The 12,838-nt window shown below is 49.1% G+C and overlaps 1 protein-coding gene across 3 annotated transcripts in view; it reads left to right on the top strand.

Annotated features, from left to right (window-relative positions):
• ALDH7A1 (aldehyde dehydrogenase 7 family member A1) overlaps positions 1-2,817 on the top strand; it is a 33,146-nt gene extending 30,329 nt beyond the window's left edge. For all 3 annotated transcript variants that reach the window (XM_040969468.1, XM_040969313.1, XM_040969391.1), the window contains 2 exons: positions 702-777; positions 2,594-2,817. In XM_040969468.1, the coding sequence (XP_040825402.1) occupies positions 702-777; positions 2,594-2,648 (131 nt within the window). In that variant the 3' untranslated portion in view covers positions 2,649-2,817. The remainder of the gene's footprint in view (positions 1-701; positions 778-2,593) is intronic.
• The last annotated feature ends 10,021 nt before the right edge of the window (positions 2,818-12,838 follow it).

Here is a 12,838-nt window from a genome sequence, read left to right as displayed (position 1 = left end):
CTTTGTGTTGACATTTTCTCCTCTGGTATTTTAGAAGCAACACCAAGACTTATTTCTTGGACTCTAATGATGTGCTTTTAAATAGTGACCTTTTCTTGTTATGGTACTGTTAGTGTCTCATAACTATTATAAAAGCAGTATATGTGTAGGGAATTAGAATGTTTAGATAAATGTAAATGAAAAAGTAAAATTGTGTTTCTGCTAGTTCTTACCCTGACATATCTCTATGTCTTCTTTGTTTTCTTAGACTAGGCTACTTATAATCCTTTGCTTGCTTGAGGAGATGCTTCGGGCTAACCACACTGTATTGGTCAGGTAGCTCTGGTCTCCTTTCTTTAAAAAAAATACATATATTGTTGAAAGGCAAAGTTTCATGGAGAGAGAGATATGTTCCTTGTTCTGGTTAACTCCCCAAATGCCTGCGACATCTGGGGCTGGGCCAGTCCAAAGACAAGAACCTGGACCTCCATCTGGGTCTCCCATGTGAGCAACAGGAAGCCAGATCTTTGGGTCATCATTTGTAGCTTCCCAAGTGTGCACCAGCAGGACGTTAGAGCGAAAGTGGAGGTTGGACTCAATCCCTGGCACTGTCCCAGGTGGTTTAATCCACCATGCTACAGTGGTGATCTTGTTTGAGGGCCTTCATTCCATTTGTACAGAAAGTTGCTTACAAGGTTTGTGATTGTTTTGTGTTTATCCAGGAGGAGAAAAGCACACCGGCGGTGGCAGGGAATCCGGCAGTGACGCCTGGAAACAGTACATGAGAAGATCCACTTGGTAGGCACAGGCTGTGGGGGTCTGGGTCTGGAGTTTGGTGGGCTTGAGGCTGGGCACGTGGTTTCACACTTTTCTTTCTGTTGTGTTTCTATGCACTTTTTTTAAAAAAAAAATTTGTTTATTTTTATTGCAAAATCAGATATACAGAGAGGAGGAGAGATAGAGAGGAAGATCTTCCGTCAGATGATTCACTCCCCAAGTGACTGCAATGGCCGGCGCTGCCCCAATCTGAAGCCAGGAGCCTGGAACTTCCTCCAGGTCTCCCACGTGAGTGCAGGAACCCAAGGCTTTAGGCTGTCCTCGGCCTGCTTTCCCAGGCCACAAGCAGGGAGCTGGATGGAAAGTAGAGCTGGTGGGATTAGAACCAGCGCTCATATGGGATCCTGGCACAATCAAGGGCAAGGACTTTAGCCACTAGGCTAGCACGCCGGGCCCGTTTCTATGTCTTTTCACTGGGCTGTCTCCTGTTAGCGTGCCCATCTGTGTTACTCTTGTCCAGCGTCATCAGCTGGTTCTCTGTACCCAGCTGTGGTGCTGCCTTGGTGGCGATCTCTCTGAGGCAGATGAAATGGGAGAACCTGCAGGGTTCCTGTAGATGCAGAGCCTCCTCTAAGTTTCCTCCTTGGGTGCAGTTACCGCATCTGTGTTACTAGAACGGTTGGAGACAGAGGGGCCCACAGGCCCTGCTAGTGGATGGGGGACCATGGGCAGACCTTCAAGAATGGGGCATCTCACCTACCCAGCACAGGCACAGCGCCAGGGAGCCTACTGCTGGGAGAGTCTGACAGCGACCTACTTCTTTTGCTTTAATTATCCACCTGCCTGGGTAGAGACACATCCCTCTGGGTGAATAGAATAGAATGCGTGGGGTCATGTCTGTATCATGTATGTTGAGTGTTTACCCCCATCATTTCTAAGCGTTTTGGCTAATACCAAGTGAGTCTCTTTTATCCACAGTGTTTCAGAATTTTTCAGTGTTTTTCAATATTTGTGCAGATTTTACCCGTTAAGTGAGAGCATTCCTGAAGGCCAACAGCACAAAACCAAAAATGTTGTGGCCCCAACACTTCGTTGGTGCTCAGAAATATTTCAGATTTTAGGGCACTTGGGTTTCAAAATTTAGGGTTTTGTTGTGTAGGGTAGTACCACATGGGGAGACCCATCCTGATCCCACAGCGTCTCTGAAAAGGACTGCAGGTTTTGATTGTGGGGGTCTCAGCCTTAATTCATCGTGGCTACAGCTGCAGTGTTCTTGTTGGGCAGTTCTGAGATTTTCCCACCGTAGCTCATCCAACACACACACACACACACTCTCACACACACACACACACACACACACACACACACACACACACACACACACACACACACACACACACATCTCTTTCCTTTCCCGTGCCCCCTTAGAGCTTTTCAGGCAAACACTGAGTTGTGACTTTCCTGGAATCCGTTTAATGGGGATACTTTTCCTTTATTTCTATTAAATAAAAACACTAGTATTTGCCTTTGGAATTCTTAAACAAGATATAGAGGGCAAAGTTACTGCTAATGTGATCTCATGTTCCACTCAAATGAAAGCCACGAGCACATACATGTGTGACGTGTCTTTCCAGACTTCTGTGCGTGTGTGTGTCTCTAAAGTGGGATCCATATGAATATTGCTTTTATACCCTGTTTTTTTTCCCATCACTTTATAACTTAGACATTTTACTTTGGGAATAGAAAAAGATCTGCTGTATTACTTTATTACTGGAATGAAAATACTGTGTGTTCTGCATGTGCTATCATTCACTGAACTGCGTCTTTCTGCCCCCAGCACCATCAACTACAGCAAGGACCTTCCTCTGGCCCAAGGAATCAAGTTTCAGTGAAGGCGTTAGAGGCCGACCTCACTGTCCTCGCAGGAATTCCCATAGCTGAGTCTGAAGAAGATGAACACTCCAGCTGAACGTGCCTTGCAACCTGACAGTGACTAATCCCCCTGTGACCTCAAAGCCCTGACTCATTTTTTTTAAGTCAGAATAAATTTTTCACAACTTACCTCACTACTTAGGCATGATTTCTAGAAAGTCATTGGGTATTTTTATAGTAGTTCTGAGTTGTTTACTGTTTTATCAAAAGACAGAGGCTGATTTGCATTGGAGGAGTTCAGAACCCTGCATGCTTTGGTCTGGGCAGGCCTGATCATGCAGAGGTGTGGAAATGCCCTGTCACTCGACTGTCTCTAGGCAGAAGACATCCCGATATCTGGATCCAGAGGTTCCTCAGAGTCAGCTTTGTATGTTTTCCAAATTTTCCATTCTTTCTTATTCTTAAGATTTATTTATTAGAAAGGCAGAGTTGCAGAGACAGAGGTTTACCCTCAAACGGCCACAACAGCCGGGGTTGGGCCAGGCTGAAGCCAGGAGCCGGAACTTCCATCTGGGTCTCCCGTGTAGCCTGCAGGGGCCCAGGGACCCAGGCCATCCTCTGCTGCTTTCCCAGGTGTATTGGCAGGGAGCCGGGTCAGAAGAGGAGCACTCGGCTCGTCTGGGACTTCGCCTGTATTTGGTGCCGGTGTCCCAGTTGATGGCCTAACCCAACACTGACCCTGAATTTCCTGTGCTTTGCTCAGCCTTGCTGCTTCGTTTAAGGTATATTACACAGAACAGGCTAGGGAGGAAAAGGAAACCTTTGTAGGTGAGGTAGGAACCCTGCATCCCCACAAGGAGAGTTCATTTGCATTACCTTCCTCCGGCATTGGTGGGGAGAGATGGAAGCAGGGGTGCCCTTTCCCTGCCAAAGCAGTGTTGTTGGAAATCGCTCATCCTCAAGGTGAGGAAGGGTGAGGCTGGTGTTGTGGTGCAGCATGTTAAGCTGCTGTCTCTGATATCTGCATCCCCTGTGTGCACTTGTTCAACTGCTGGCTGTTCCACTTCCTGTTTAGCTCCTTGCTTGCTCCTGGGAAAGCAGCAGATGATGGTCCAAGTGCTTGTGCCCTGCCACCTACAAGGGAAACCCAAGATGGAGTTCCAGGCTTTTGGCTTCCACTTGGCCCAGCCCCAGCCATTGTGACCATTTGGGGAAGAAAGTAGCTGATAGTATCTGGTCCAGTGCTGTGGTGTGATAGCTAAAGCTGCCTCCTGCAGTGCTGACATCCCACATGAGCATTGGTTCAAGTCCTGGCTGCTCCACTTCTGATCAAGTTCCCTGTAATGTGCTGGAAAGTTGTAGAAGATGGCCGAAGTGCACCCATGTGGGAGACCTAGAAGAAGCTCGTGGCTCATGATTTGGCAATGAGCTAGCTCCAGTCATTGTGGCCATTTGGAGAGTGAACCAGTTGATAGATCTGTCCTCCTGAAACCTTCCAACCTCCTCTAATTTTGCCTTTGAAATGAATAAGATAAATCTTTTATTTTTTTTTAAGAAACAACAACAAAAAACAGGATCTCTGCAGTTGCCTTTCAGCAACAGTTGCCAACATTTGGGGAATGATGGAAGATCTGTTTCTCTTGCCTTTTAAGTAGGAAAATAATACTTGAAAAAACTTGTAAAAGTCGCATGATCGTGGGGATAGAATAAATTTGGCCACTGTGATGTTTTCCACATTTGAAATAATTACTTTCCTAAACACAAACTTCAAAAATAATTTTCTGTCTTTTGATAAGGCAGTCACTTGGGATTTTTAAAAATTAAAATCACATTAAATTTACAAATGGAGAAAAATTAATTTATAATATCCCAGTGTTTTAAAAGCAATATATATTTATCTTGAGTTGTTCAAAGTTTTATGGTTCCTAGTACAACTCTAAAGTTTATTTCATTCAATTTTTTTTACTTTTTAACATTTTTTGTTGTTTTTCTTTCTTTTTTAAATTTCATTCAATTTCTTCATAACTTTTAGAATTATCCCACACAAGAATACTTGGCTGTTGGTTAAGACGTTTGTGTCCCATACTAGGACACTGGGTTTGATGTCTGCCTTCAGCTCCAGGCTCCAGCTTCCTGCTAAATGCAGACCCTGGGGGCTGTGGTGACTGCTCAAGTGATTGAGTCCTGGTTTTGGAGTGAACCAACAGATAAACTCTCTCAAAAAAGAAAATTATGGGAAAAAATAGAATTAATAGTTTACTGTGTTACAAAACATTGTAAAATACTTTAAAAAAAAATAACACGCATTGTCCATGGCCATTTTGAAAACCCCTTGTATTTCTTGATTTTGGTTGTTGAAAATGGGATCTCTCATCTCGCATGCGGATCCTTGCTGAGGCAGTTTGCTCTCCCAGGTGGATGAGGCGGGTTGCACAACATCTCTGCCTTTTTGCCGTTTGTGGTTGGGTGCCCGAGCCTGGCAGCGCCTCCCCTGCCTTTGGGAGAGCTGGCCAAGGTTGGGGTATGAGGCGCTGTCTTTGAGGGAGTGACCTGTAGGTGTCGCTGTTGAGCAGAGCAGGCTGCTCTGGAGGGGGGCGCTCTCTCATGCAGAGGCCGCCCAGGAGACATTCCCTGGCTCTTTGCTCTGGCTCTGTGGTTAACTGCTCAGAGCTCACTTAGGTGAGCTAGACTCCCCAAAAGCTCCAGGAGAAGCAGCAGCACTTGCCTGTAATTGCATGGCTGCATCTTTAAAAGTGGGAGGTGTGATTCCAGTGTTTTCTGTCCTTGCCCCTTCCCCGCCATGAGCCTATTTGTGACTTCATTTCCCACAACTCTTTTTTTGATTCTCACACACTTACCAGACTCATGATGTCCCAGACAATCTTCAAAACACTGTAGTTTAAACCCATGTATTTAAGAACCCTGGGAAGAAAATACCAGCCCGATCCTCATCCTATTGCTGAGAAAATGGAGGAACAGAAAGTCACAGAGATTTGAATCCAAGCTGTCATGGATGTGAATGTTGTTTTTAATTGTGGACACTTCGATGCCCTCCTTCCTTGCCTTACTACTTTCTTGTTAACGATGGATTTAATTTTTATTTGAAAGGCAGAGTCGCAGAGGGGAGGGACAGACTTTCCTTCCTAGGGTTCATTCCCTGAATGGCCACAATGGCCAGGGATGGGCCAGCAGCTACTCGGAATTCCATCCAAGTGTCCCAAGTGGATACAGGGGTCCGAGTAGTTGGGGCTTTATCTGCTGCCTCCGCAGGAGCTTTAGCAGGAAGTGGAGCAGCTGGGACTTGAACCGGCATCCGTAAGGGATGCAAGTGTTGCAGCAGGCAGCTTGACCTCCCCTCGGCAGCGCAAGGTGGGCCCCACCCGAGTCTTTGGTAACGGCTGCGCCTTGCTGTTTTGTAAGTCCAGACCACAAACTCCCCGTGGAGTGGGTGCTCACTCTGACACCCCAGCACTCCTGAACACTGACTTGAGATGGCAATTCCCACCCACGGAGGCATTTCCCATGTAGCCGTAACGTCTGGAAGGGAGTCCTGGCGAGGTTCCCTCACCCCAGAGTCCACTCGGCACCAGCCGCGTCAGGGAGTACCACCCGCGTCAGGGAGCACCACCCGCGTCAGGGAGCACCACCCGCGTCAGGGAGCACCAGCCGTGTCAGGGAGCACCACCTGCGTCAGGGAGCACTACCTGCCAGGCAGAGAGAGTCCTGAGGCCCATCTCCTTGACCTGGACTCCTCAGGCCTTGTGCAGTCACAGGCCGCTGATCTCAGGGTCTGTCGGTGCCCTCACTTACCCCTCCCGGCTGCTTGTACCTCTGCAGCAGGTACCACCTTGGAAGTGGCATATTCAGTGGAGCCGTCCATGAATCTTTTTCTTTCTTTTTTAATTTTAAAGATTTATTTAGAATATTTTTTTCCATTGGAAAGGCAGATACACAGAGGAGACACAGAGAGAAAGATTTTCCATTCACTGGTTCACTCCCCATGTGGCTGCAACAGCAGAACTGAGCCAATCTGAAACCAGGAGCCAAGAGCTTCCGGATTTCCTGCATGGGGGCAGGGTCCCAAGGGTTCGGGCCATTCTCCTCTGCTTTGCCACAAGCAGGCCACAAGCAGGGAGCTGGCTGGGAAGTGGAGCAGTCAGGACACAAACTGGTAGAGCAGCAGGGACACAAAGCAGCACCCATATAAGATCCCTGAAGGTGCAAGGTGAGGATTTAGCCACTAGGCTACCGCACCAGGCCCAGAGCATCTTTCTTTCTTTTTTTTTTTTTTTAATTTTTACTTATTTATTTTTTAAAAAGATTTATTTTTATTGGAAAGGCGGATATACAGAGAGGAGAGACAGAGAGGAAGATGTTCTGTCCGTTGATTCACTCCCCAGGCGGCCGCAATGGCTGGAGCTGAGCCAATCTGAAGCCAGGAGCCTCTTCCGGGTCTCCCACGTAGGTACAGGGTCCCAAAGCTTTGGGCCGTCCTCGACTGCTTTCCCGGGCCACAGGCAAGGAGCTGGATGGGAAGCGGGGCTGCCAGGATTAGAACTGGTGCCCATATGGGATCCCGGGCATGCAAGGCGAGGACCTTAACCACTTGCGCCATTGCGCTGGCCCAAAGCATCTTTATATCTAATGCTTGTGTGAGTTCCCACCGAAGCCCCAAGTCCAGAGCAACCTCACAGTTCAGTTTTCCCTTTCACTGTCTGCAATCTTGTCTGTTCCAGGCAGAATTCTGCCTCCTTGGCTTCGAGTCACTCCCTGCCTCTTAAGCAGTCTCCTCCCCACCACTGCCCCACCCAGCACCTCTCCTCACCTCACCTCACTCATAGGTGCTGCTCCTTTGCATGGAGACACCTTCCCCAACTATCTTGTGCCTCATGATGGTCTGTCCAGGCACACTGAAGGCCAAGAAAGAGGGCCTGATCTTTCCTCAAATGTGCGATTTTGAGTGATAACGAAAATAGCATCAGTTGTGCTCTGCTGCCAGGCTGCCAGTTTAGGAGTGGGGAATGAGATGGCTGGACGGGTGGATGGGCAGATGGGCGTGGGTCCTGAAGGCCAGGCCGCCCTTTGCCAGGCTGATGCACCTTAAGGGTTGACCCTCTGACCTTTGCTCCCCCGGCTGCAAAAGGAGTGGGCAACAGCCAACAGTGGTTTATTTAGCATTTATTCTGAAAAGCAAAATGTCTGTTTCTCTCTCTCTTTAAGACATTTTTGTTGGAAAGGCAGATTTTGCAGAGAGAAGGAGTGATAGGTCAATATCTTCCATCAGCTGGTTTACTCCCCAAGTGGCCACAGTGACCGGAGCTCAGCTGATCCGGAGCCAGGAGCCAGGAGCTTCTTCCAGGTCTCTCAGGTGGGTGAAGGGCCCTAAGGACTTGGATCATCCTTGACTGCATTTCCAGGCCACAAGCAGGGAGCTGAAAGTGGGACAGCTGGAACCTGGACGGGTGCCCATATGAAATCCTGCACTGCAAGGGGGAGAATTTGTTGAGCCGTGGTGCCAGCCCCTAAATTTGCATTGTTTTATGTGGCGGCTCTGCGCTGTAATTAGCTCTAGGTGGGGCCAGCTTGGATCTTGTTTCCTTAGCTTGGCTGTCATGGCCCTTCCAGCTTCTCCCAGCCGCAGGCTTCAGTGGCCGTGTTCTTCAGGCACTGATGACTTGAGCTTTCCTCTCTGTATCCCTTCTTAGCTAAGAACAATCTTTGAACCTAGAGTGCAGCTAATAACTGAGTTGTGGACAGCACTGTTGTATGATTTAGGATATATTTTATTTTCTTGTAAGTTAGAAAATGCTTATCCTATTTATTTGAGAGAGAGAGCATTTAGTATTACTCTGATTTGCTGCTTCACTGTCCAAATGCCTGCAACAGCTGGGTCTCAACTGTGCTGATGCTGGGAGCCAGGAACTCAGTCCGGGTCTCCCACATGGGTGGCAGGATCCCGTTACTTTAGCCAACACCTGCTGCCTCCATGGGAGCACCTCAGCAGGATGCTATGTAAGTGAGGCCACAACACAGGCGGACACAGTCCTGGATGGTGTGGGCCAGTCCAGCTGTTTTGACAAGAACTGCAAAGAACCCAGCGTGTGAGCAAGGTTCTTTCTTGTTCAGCAGACCAGGACTGTGGTCCAGGGTGACTTCTGACCTTTAGTTCCTTCTGTAACTGTGTTTTGTAAGGTGGAGGGTGGCTGCCTGCTGTGTCTGGACTTCAGCTGTCCGTGAGGGAAGCCACGCCCCTGCCACTCAGAGAAGCGGGCCATGCTGCTTGCACCCTGTCTGCAGGGACAGCACTGCTCACACCCAGCAGGAGGTGGGAAAGCAGGCTTTCATTCCTGGGAGCCCCATACTCCGTCAACAACTGGGCATTCTGTTATATTCACAGAGCTCGCAGCCTCCACCCCTGCAGTGTCCAGGGCACTGTCCATTGGAGCTCGCAGCCTGCAGCTGCCTAGTCAGCCAAGCAAGACTCCACCTCGGGGCCTCTGCTTCCCTAGGCTATTCAGCACTCATTCCTAGCAAAACCCCTAAGTCTCCAGCTTCGTAAACAGCTAAACAGGGGCTCATTTCAGCACAGACCAGGCAAGTGAAGGAGGGGGAGGGGATCCTAAAGGCTGGGAGGAAAGAGTAATCGGCTGATAAAAGCAGAGAGGGAACATCTCCTTGCTCCATTTTCTATTCTTTGGCCCTGTGTCACTTTTTTTTTTTAAGATTTATTTATTTTTATTGGTGTGTCAGATCTCCAGAGAGAGATTGAAAGATCTTCAATTCGCTAGTTCATTCCCCAGATGACCGCAATGGCTGGAGCTGGGCCAGTCCAAAATCAGGAGCTTCTTTTGGGTCTCGCTCGTGGGAGCAGGGTCTCCAAGCTTTAGGTGGTCCTCGTCTGGTTTCCCAGGCCAGAAGCAGGGAGCTGGAGGAGCCAGGATATGAACTGGTGCCCCTGTGGGAGCCCAATGTGTGCAAGGCAAGGACTTCAGCTACTAGGCTATCGTGCCGGGCTCGTTCTTTCTTTCTTGCTGTCTTGTTTTTTCTTGCTTCCTTTCCAAGGTTTCTTTCTTTCTTTCTTCCCAAGGTTTGTTTTTAAAATTATTTTATCAGAAGTCGCCAAGCGTGGATGGGGGGACACTTCCATCTGTTGATCGATTCCCTAAATGCTGCCATGAAACCAGGAACTGGGATGTCAACCAAGGTCTCAACATGGATGGTAGGAACTCAAGTAGCTGAGCCATCTCTCATTATCACTGTCACCTCCCAGAGGCTGTGCTAGCAGGATGCTGGACTCAGGCGAGAACTCGATCTCGGGCATTCTCATGTGGAATGCGGGCATCTTAATTGTTAGAGCAGAAACCTGTTCTCCATGGGGGTTCTTAATTTATGTCATTAGGGTTCTCAGAGCACCTGAATTTTCAGCTCTGGGTCCTGTGGCATTGGGAAGTCATATATCTCCTTATGCCCAGCCTCCTCCTCCCATAAAGTGGAGAGAACCATGAGTTTTCTTCCCAGTAAGAAGATACACGCCATCATACTGGACACGAAAAGCTCCTGTGCAGGTGGTGTTACTGATGGGAGTGCCGAGGGCTCCTGCTGCCTCTGTGGGGCTGGGTAGGCCTGGCCCGTCCAAAAGGCACCCATTTAAGTGGGAGAGGCTCCACGGTCTGATCTGATCAGACACCCCTGATTCCACGTTAATTTATTAGGCCAAAAAGACATAAGAGACTTCACAAAGCTTAGCAAGGAGAGTTTCGATTCTCAGAGTAGGGACACCTGCCTGAGTCAGCACAGGAAGGAACGGGCCAGTGCAGCAGGAGCCCTGGAGCCGCCTGTGATGACACCAGGGTCCCCTCAGGGAAGTCCCAGCCAGGTCCTGGAGAGGGAGCCAGGGGAGAAAAACAGCTTCCTGACTGCCTTTCTATGTTCTCTGGCAGGGGTTTGTAGGGACGGCGGCGCCTTGTTCAGCCCTTGACCAGTGAGATAGAACATTCTTTTTTTTTTTTTTTTTTTTTTAAAGATTTATTTTTATTATTTTTTTATTGGAAAGGCGGATATACAGAGAGGAGAGACAGAGAGGAAGATCTTCCATCCGATGATTCACTCCCCAAGTGAGCCGCAACGGGCCGATACTATGCCAATCCGAAGCCAGGAGCCTCTTCCGGGTCTCCCACGCGGGTGCAGGGTCCCAAAGCTTTGGGCCGTCCTCAACTGCTTTCCCAGGCCACAGGCAGGGAGCTGGAAGGGAAGCGGGGCTGCCGGGATTAGAACCGGTGCCCATATGGGATCCCGGGCGTGCAAGGCGAGGACTTAACCACTTGCGCCACCGCGCCGGGCCCGAGATAGAACATTCTATCCGGTGCCTCCCATGACTCCAATCTGGGTGAGCATCTTAAGGAGAAGCAGGTGTGGAGGGCCAGTGGAAGCCTAACACAGCTGGGGCCTGTGGAACGCCAGGAGCCACGCCCACAAGCCAATTGTGCCTTTTATTATTTAATGCCCTGCGCCCCCAGCGGATGGTCACTGTTGACCTCTGCAGTAAGCCAGGTACCTATTTCTTTTTTTTTTAAAAAAAGATTTGTTTAATTATTTTATTGAAAATGTAGATATTAAGAGAGATAAAGAGAGGAAGATGTTCCATCCACTGGTTCACTCCCCCAAGTGGCCACGACAGCCGGAGCTGAGCTGGGCCAGGAGCTGCTTTGGGCTCTCCCACCTGGGTGCAGCGTCCCAAGGCTTTGGACCATCAACAAGTGCTTTCGCAGGCGACAAGCAGGGAGCTGGATGGGAAGTGGAGCAGCTGAGAAATGACCCAGTGGCTCATGTGAGATCCTGGTGGAGGTAAGTCGAGGATTTAGTCACCAGGCTATCACGCTTGTTCCTCTCAGCTCCAGCTTTCTAATGCCTTTTCTGAAATTAATGACCTATGCACAAGCCTTCTTGGAATCTGGGCTCCCATAGCCCTTCGGGCCATGTAAGTTTGTAAAGAGGGAACTTTTATAAAATTGTCCCGCTTTTGGGCAAAGATGGGGTGGACCAAGAACTTTGCTTGCGTCTACTTCTTTTCGGTTGCCTTCAGCTCGACATAGACCTTGGTGGGTTGAGGGCAGCAGATGGCGGCAGTATTGCAGACCTAGGAGCTTTGATTAGAAGTGATTTAATCTGAGATTGCAGTGAGTGGGACAGCTGTACTGTTTCCCATCTAGGAATGTGCGTTTGTGTGTGTGTGTGTGAGAAAGATTTGTTTGAAAAGCTGAGCTGATGAAAAGCAGAGCATTGAGAGATCTCCCGTGTGCTTGTTCGCTTCCCCATGGCTGCGCTGCCTAGGCCAAAGCCGGGAGCTTCATCCGGGTCTAGCATATGGTTACAGCAGTCGAGGTGTTCTCCCAGGTGTATGATGGGGGAGCTGGATCGGAAGTGAAGTGGCTAGGACATGAACTGGTGCCCCTGTGTGGTATTTGCATTGCTTAGCCCTCATGTCGCAACACTGGCTCCTCCACCAAGTGTTTGAAGTGTTGAGTGGAGCCTTCTGTGATGGAGTTGAGTGTCTCTCTGGATTGCATGGGTGTCCTCAAAAAGGTTGTTGACTGCTCCAATTGTAGGGCTTTCACCTGGGAGGTCCCTGAGCTGCGCCGTTTGCGCTCAGCTGTGAGCTGGGGAAGCTGCCTCTGCAGAGTGGGCCTGTGGGCAAGGGGGCTGCTCTGTGCTCTCCACCCTCCTTGGGGACCTCGGCGATTCACTGTGTCCTCTCTTCTTGGGGGAGAGGGAGGGAGGAAACACTTTAGGGATGCCTCTCGCTCTTTGTGCTTCAAACCTGGAGTGCTCGCTTTGGTAGCACACACACTTTGTGCTTCAAGCTCTGAGAATCTGATGTGAGTTTTCTACTGCACTTTGAATTTTAGAAGTTTAAAGTCTTAGAAGAATCAACACGATGCACTGAAGGGATTGCTTGTCTTCATAAAGAGTGGTTGACAGACACACACACATTGTTCTGTTTGTTGGTTCACTCACCAATACCCACAGCAGCCAGGGCTGGGCCGGTAGGAGGCCTGGACCCAAGCACTGAATTTGAGTTTTGCACGTGAGAGGAAGGAACGTGTGTATTTGAAGCATCATCCACCACCTGTTCAGCAGAAGGCTGTTTTAGAAGCACAGGCAGGGGTTGATCCTGGGAATGTCGTCATAAGTTGCAGGCAGGGGCTTAATC

The sequence above is a fragment of the Ochotona curzoniae genome, unplaced genomic scaffold (assembly GCF_017591425.1).
Source record: "Ochotona curzoniae isolate NIBS_2020 unplaced genomic scaffold, NIBS_Ocur_1.0 contig_1, whole genome shotgun sequence".
Taxonomy (NCBI): domain Eukaryota; kingdom Metazoa; phylum Chordata; class Mammalia; order Lagomorpha; family Ochotonidae; genus Ochotona; species Ochotona curzoniae.
Note: the sequence above shows the minus strand (reverse complement) of the source record. Positions and strands in the feature narration are given on the sequence as shown.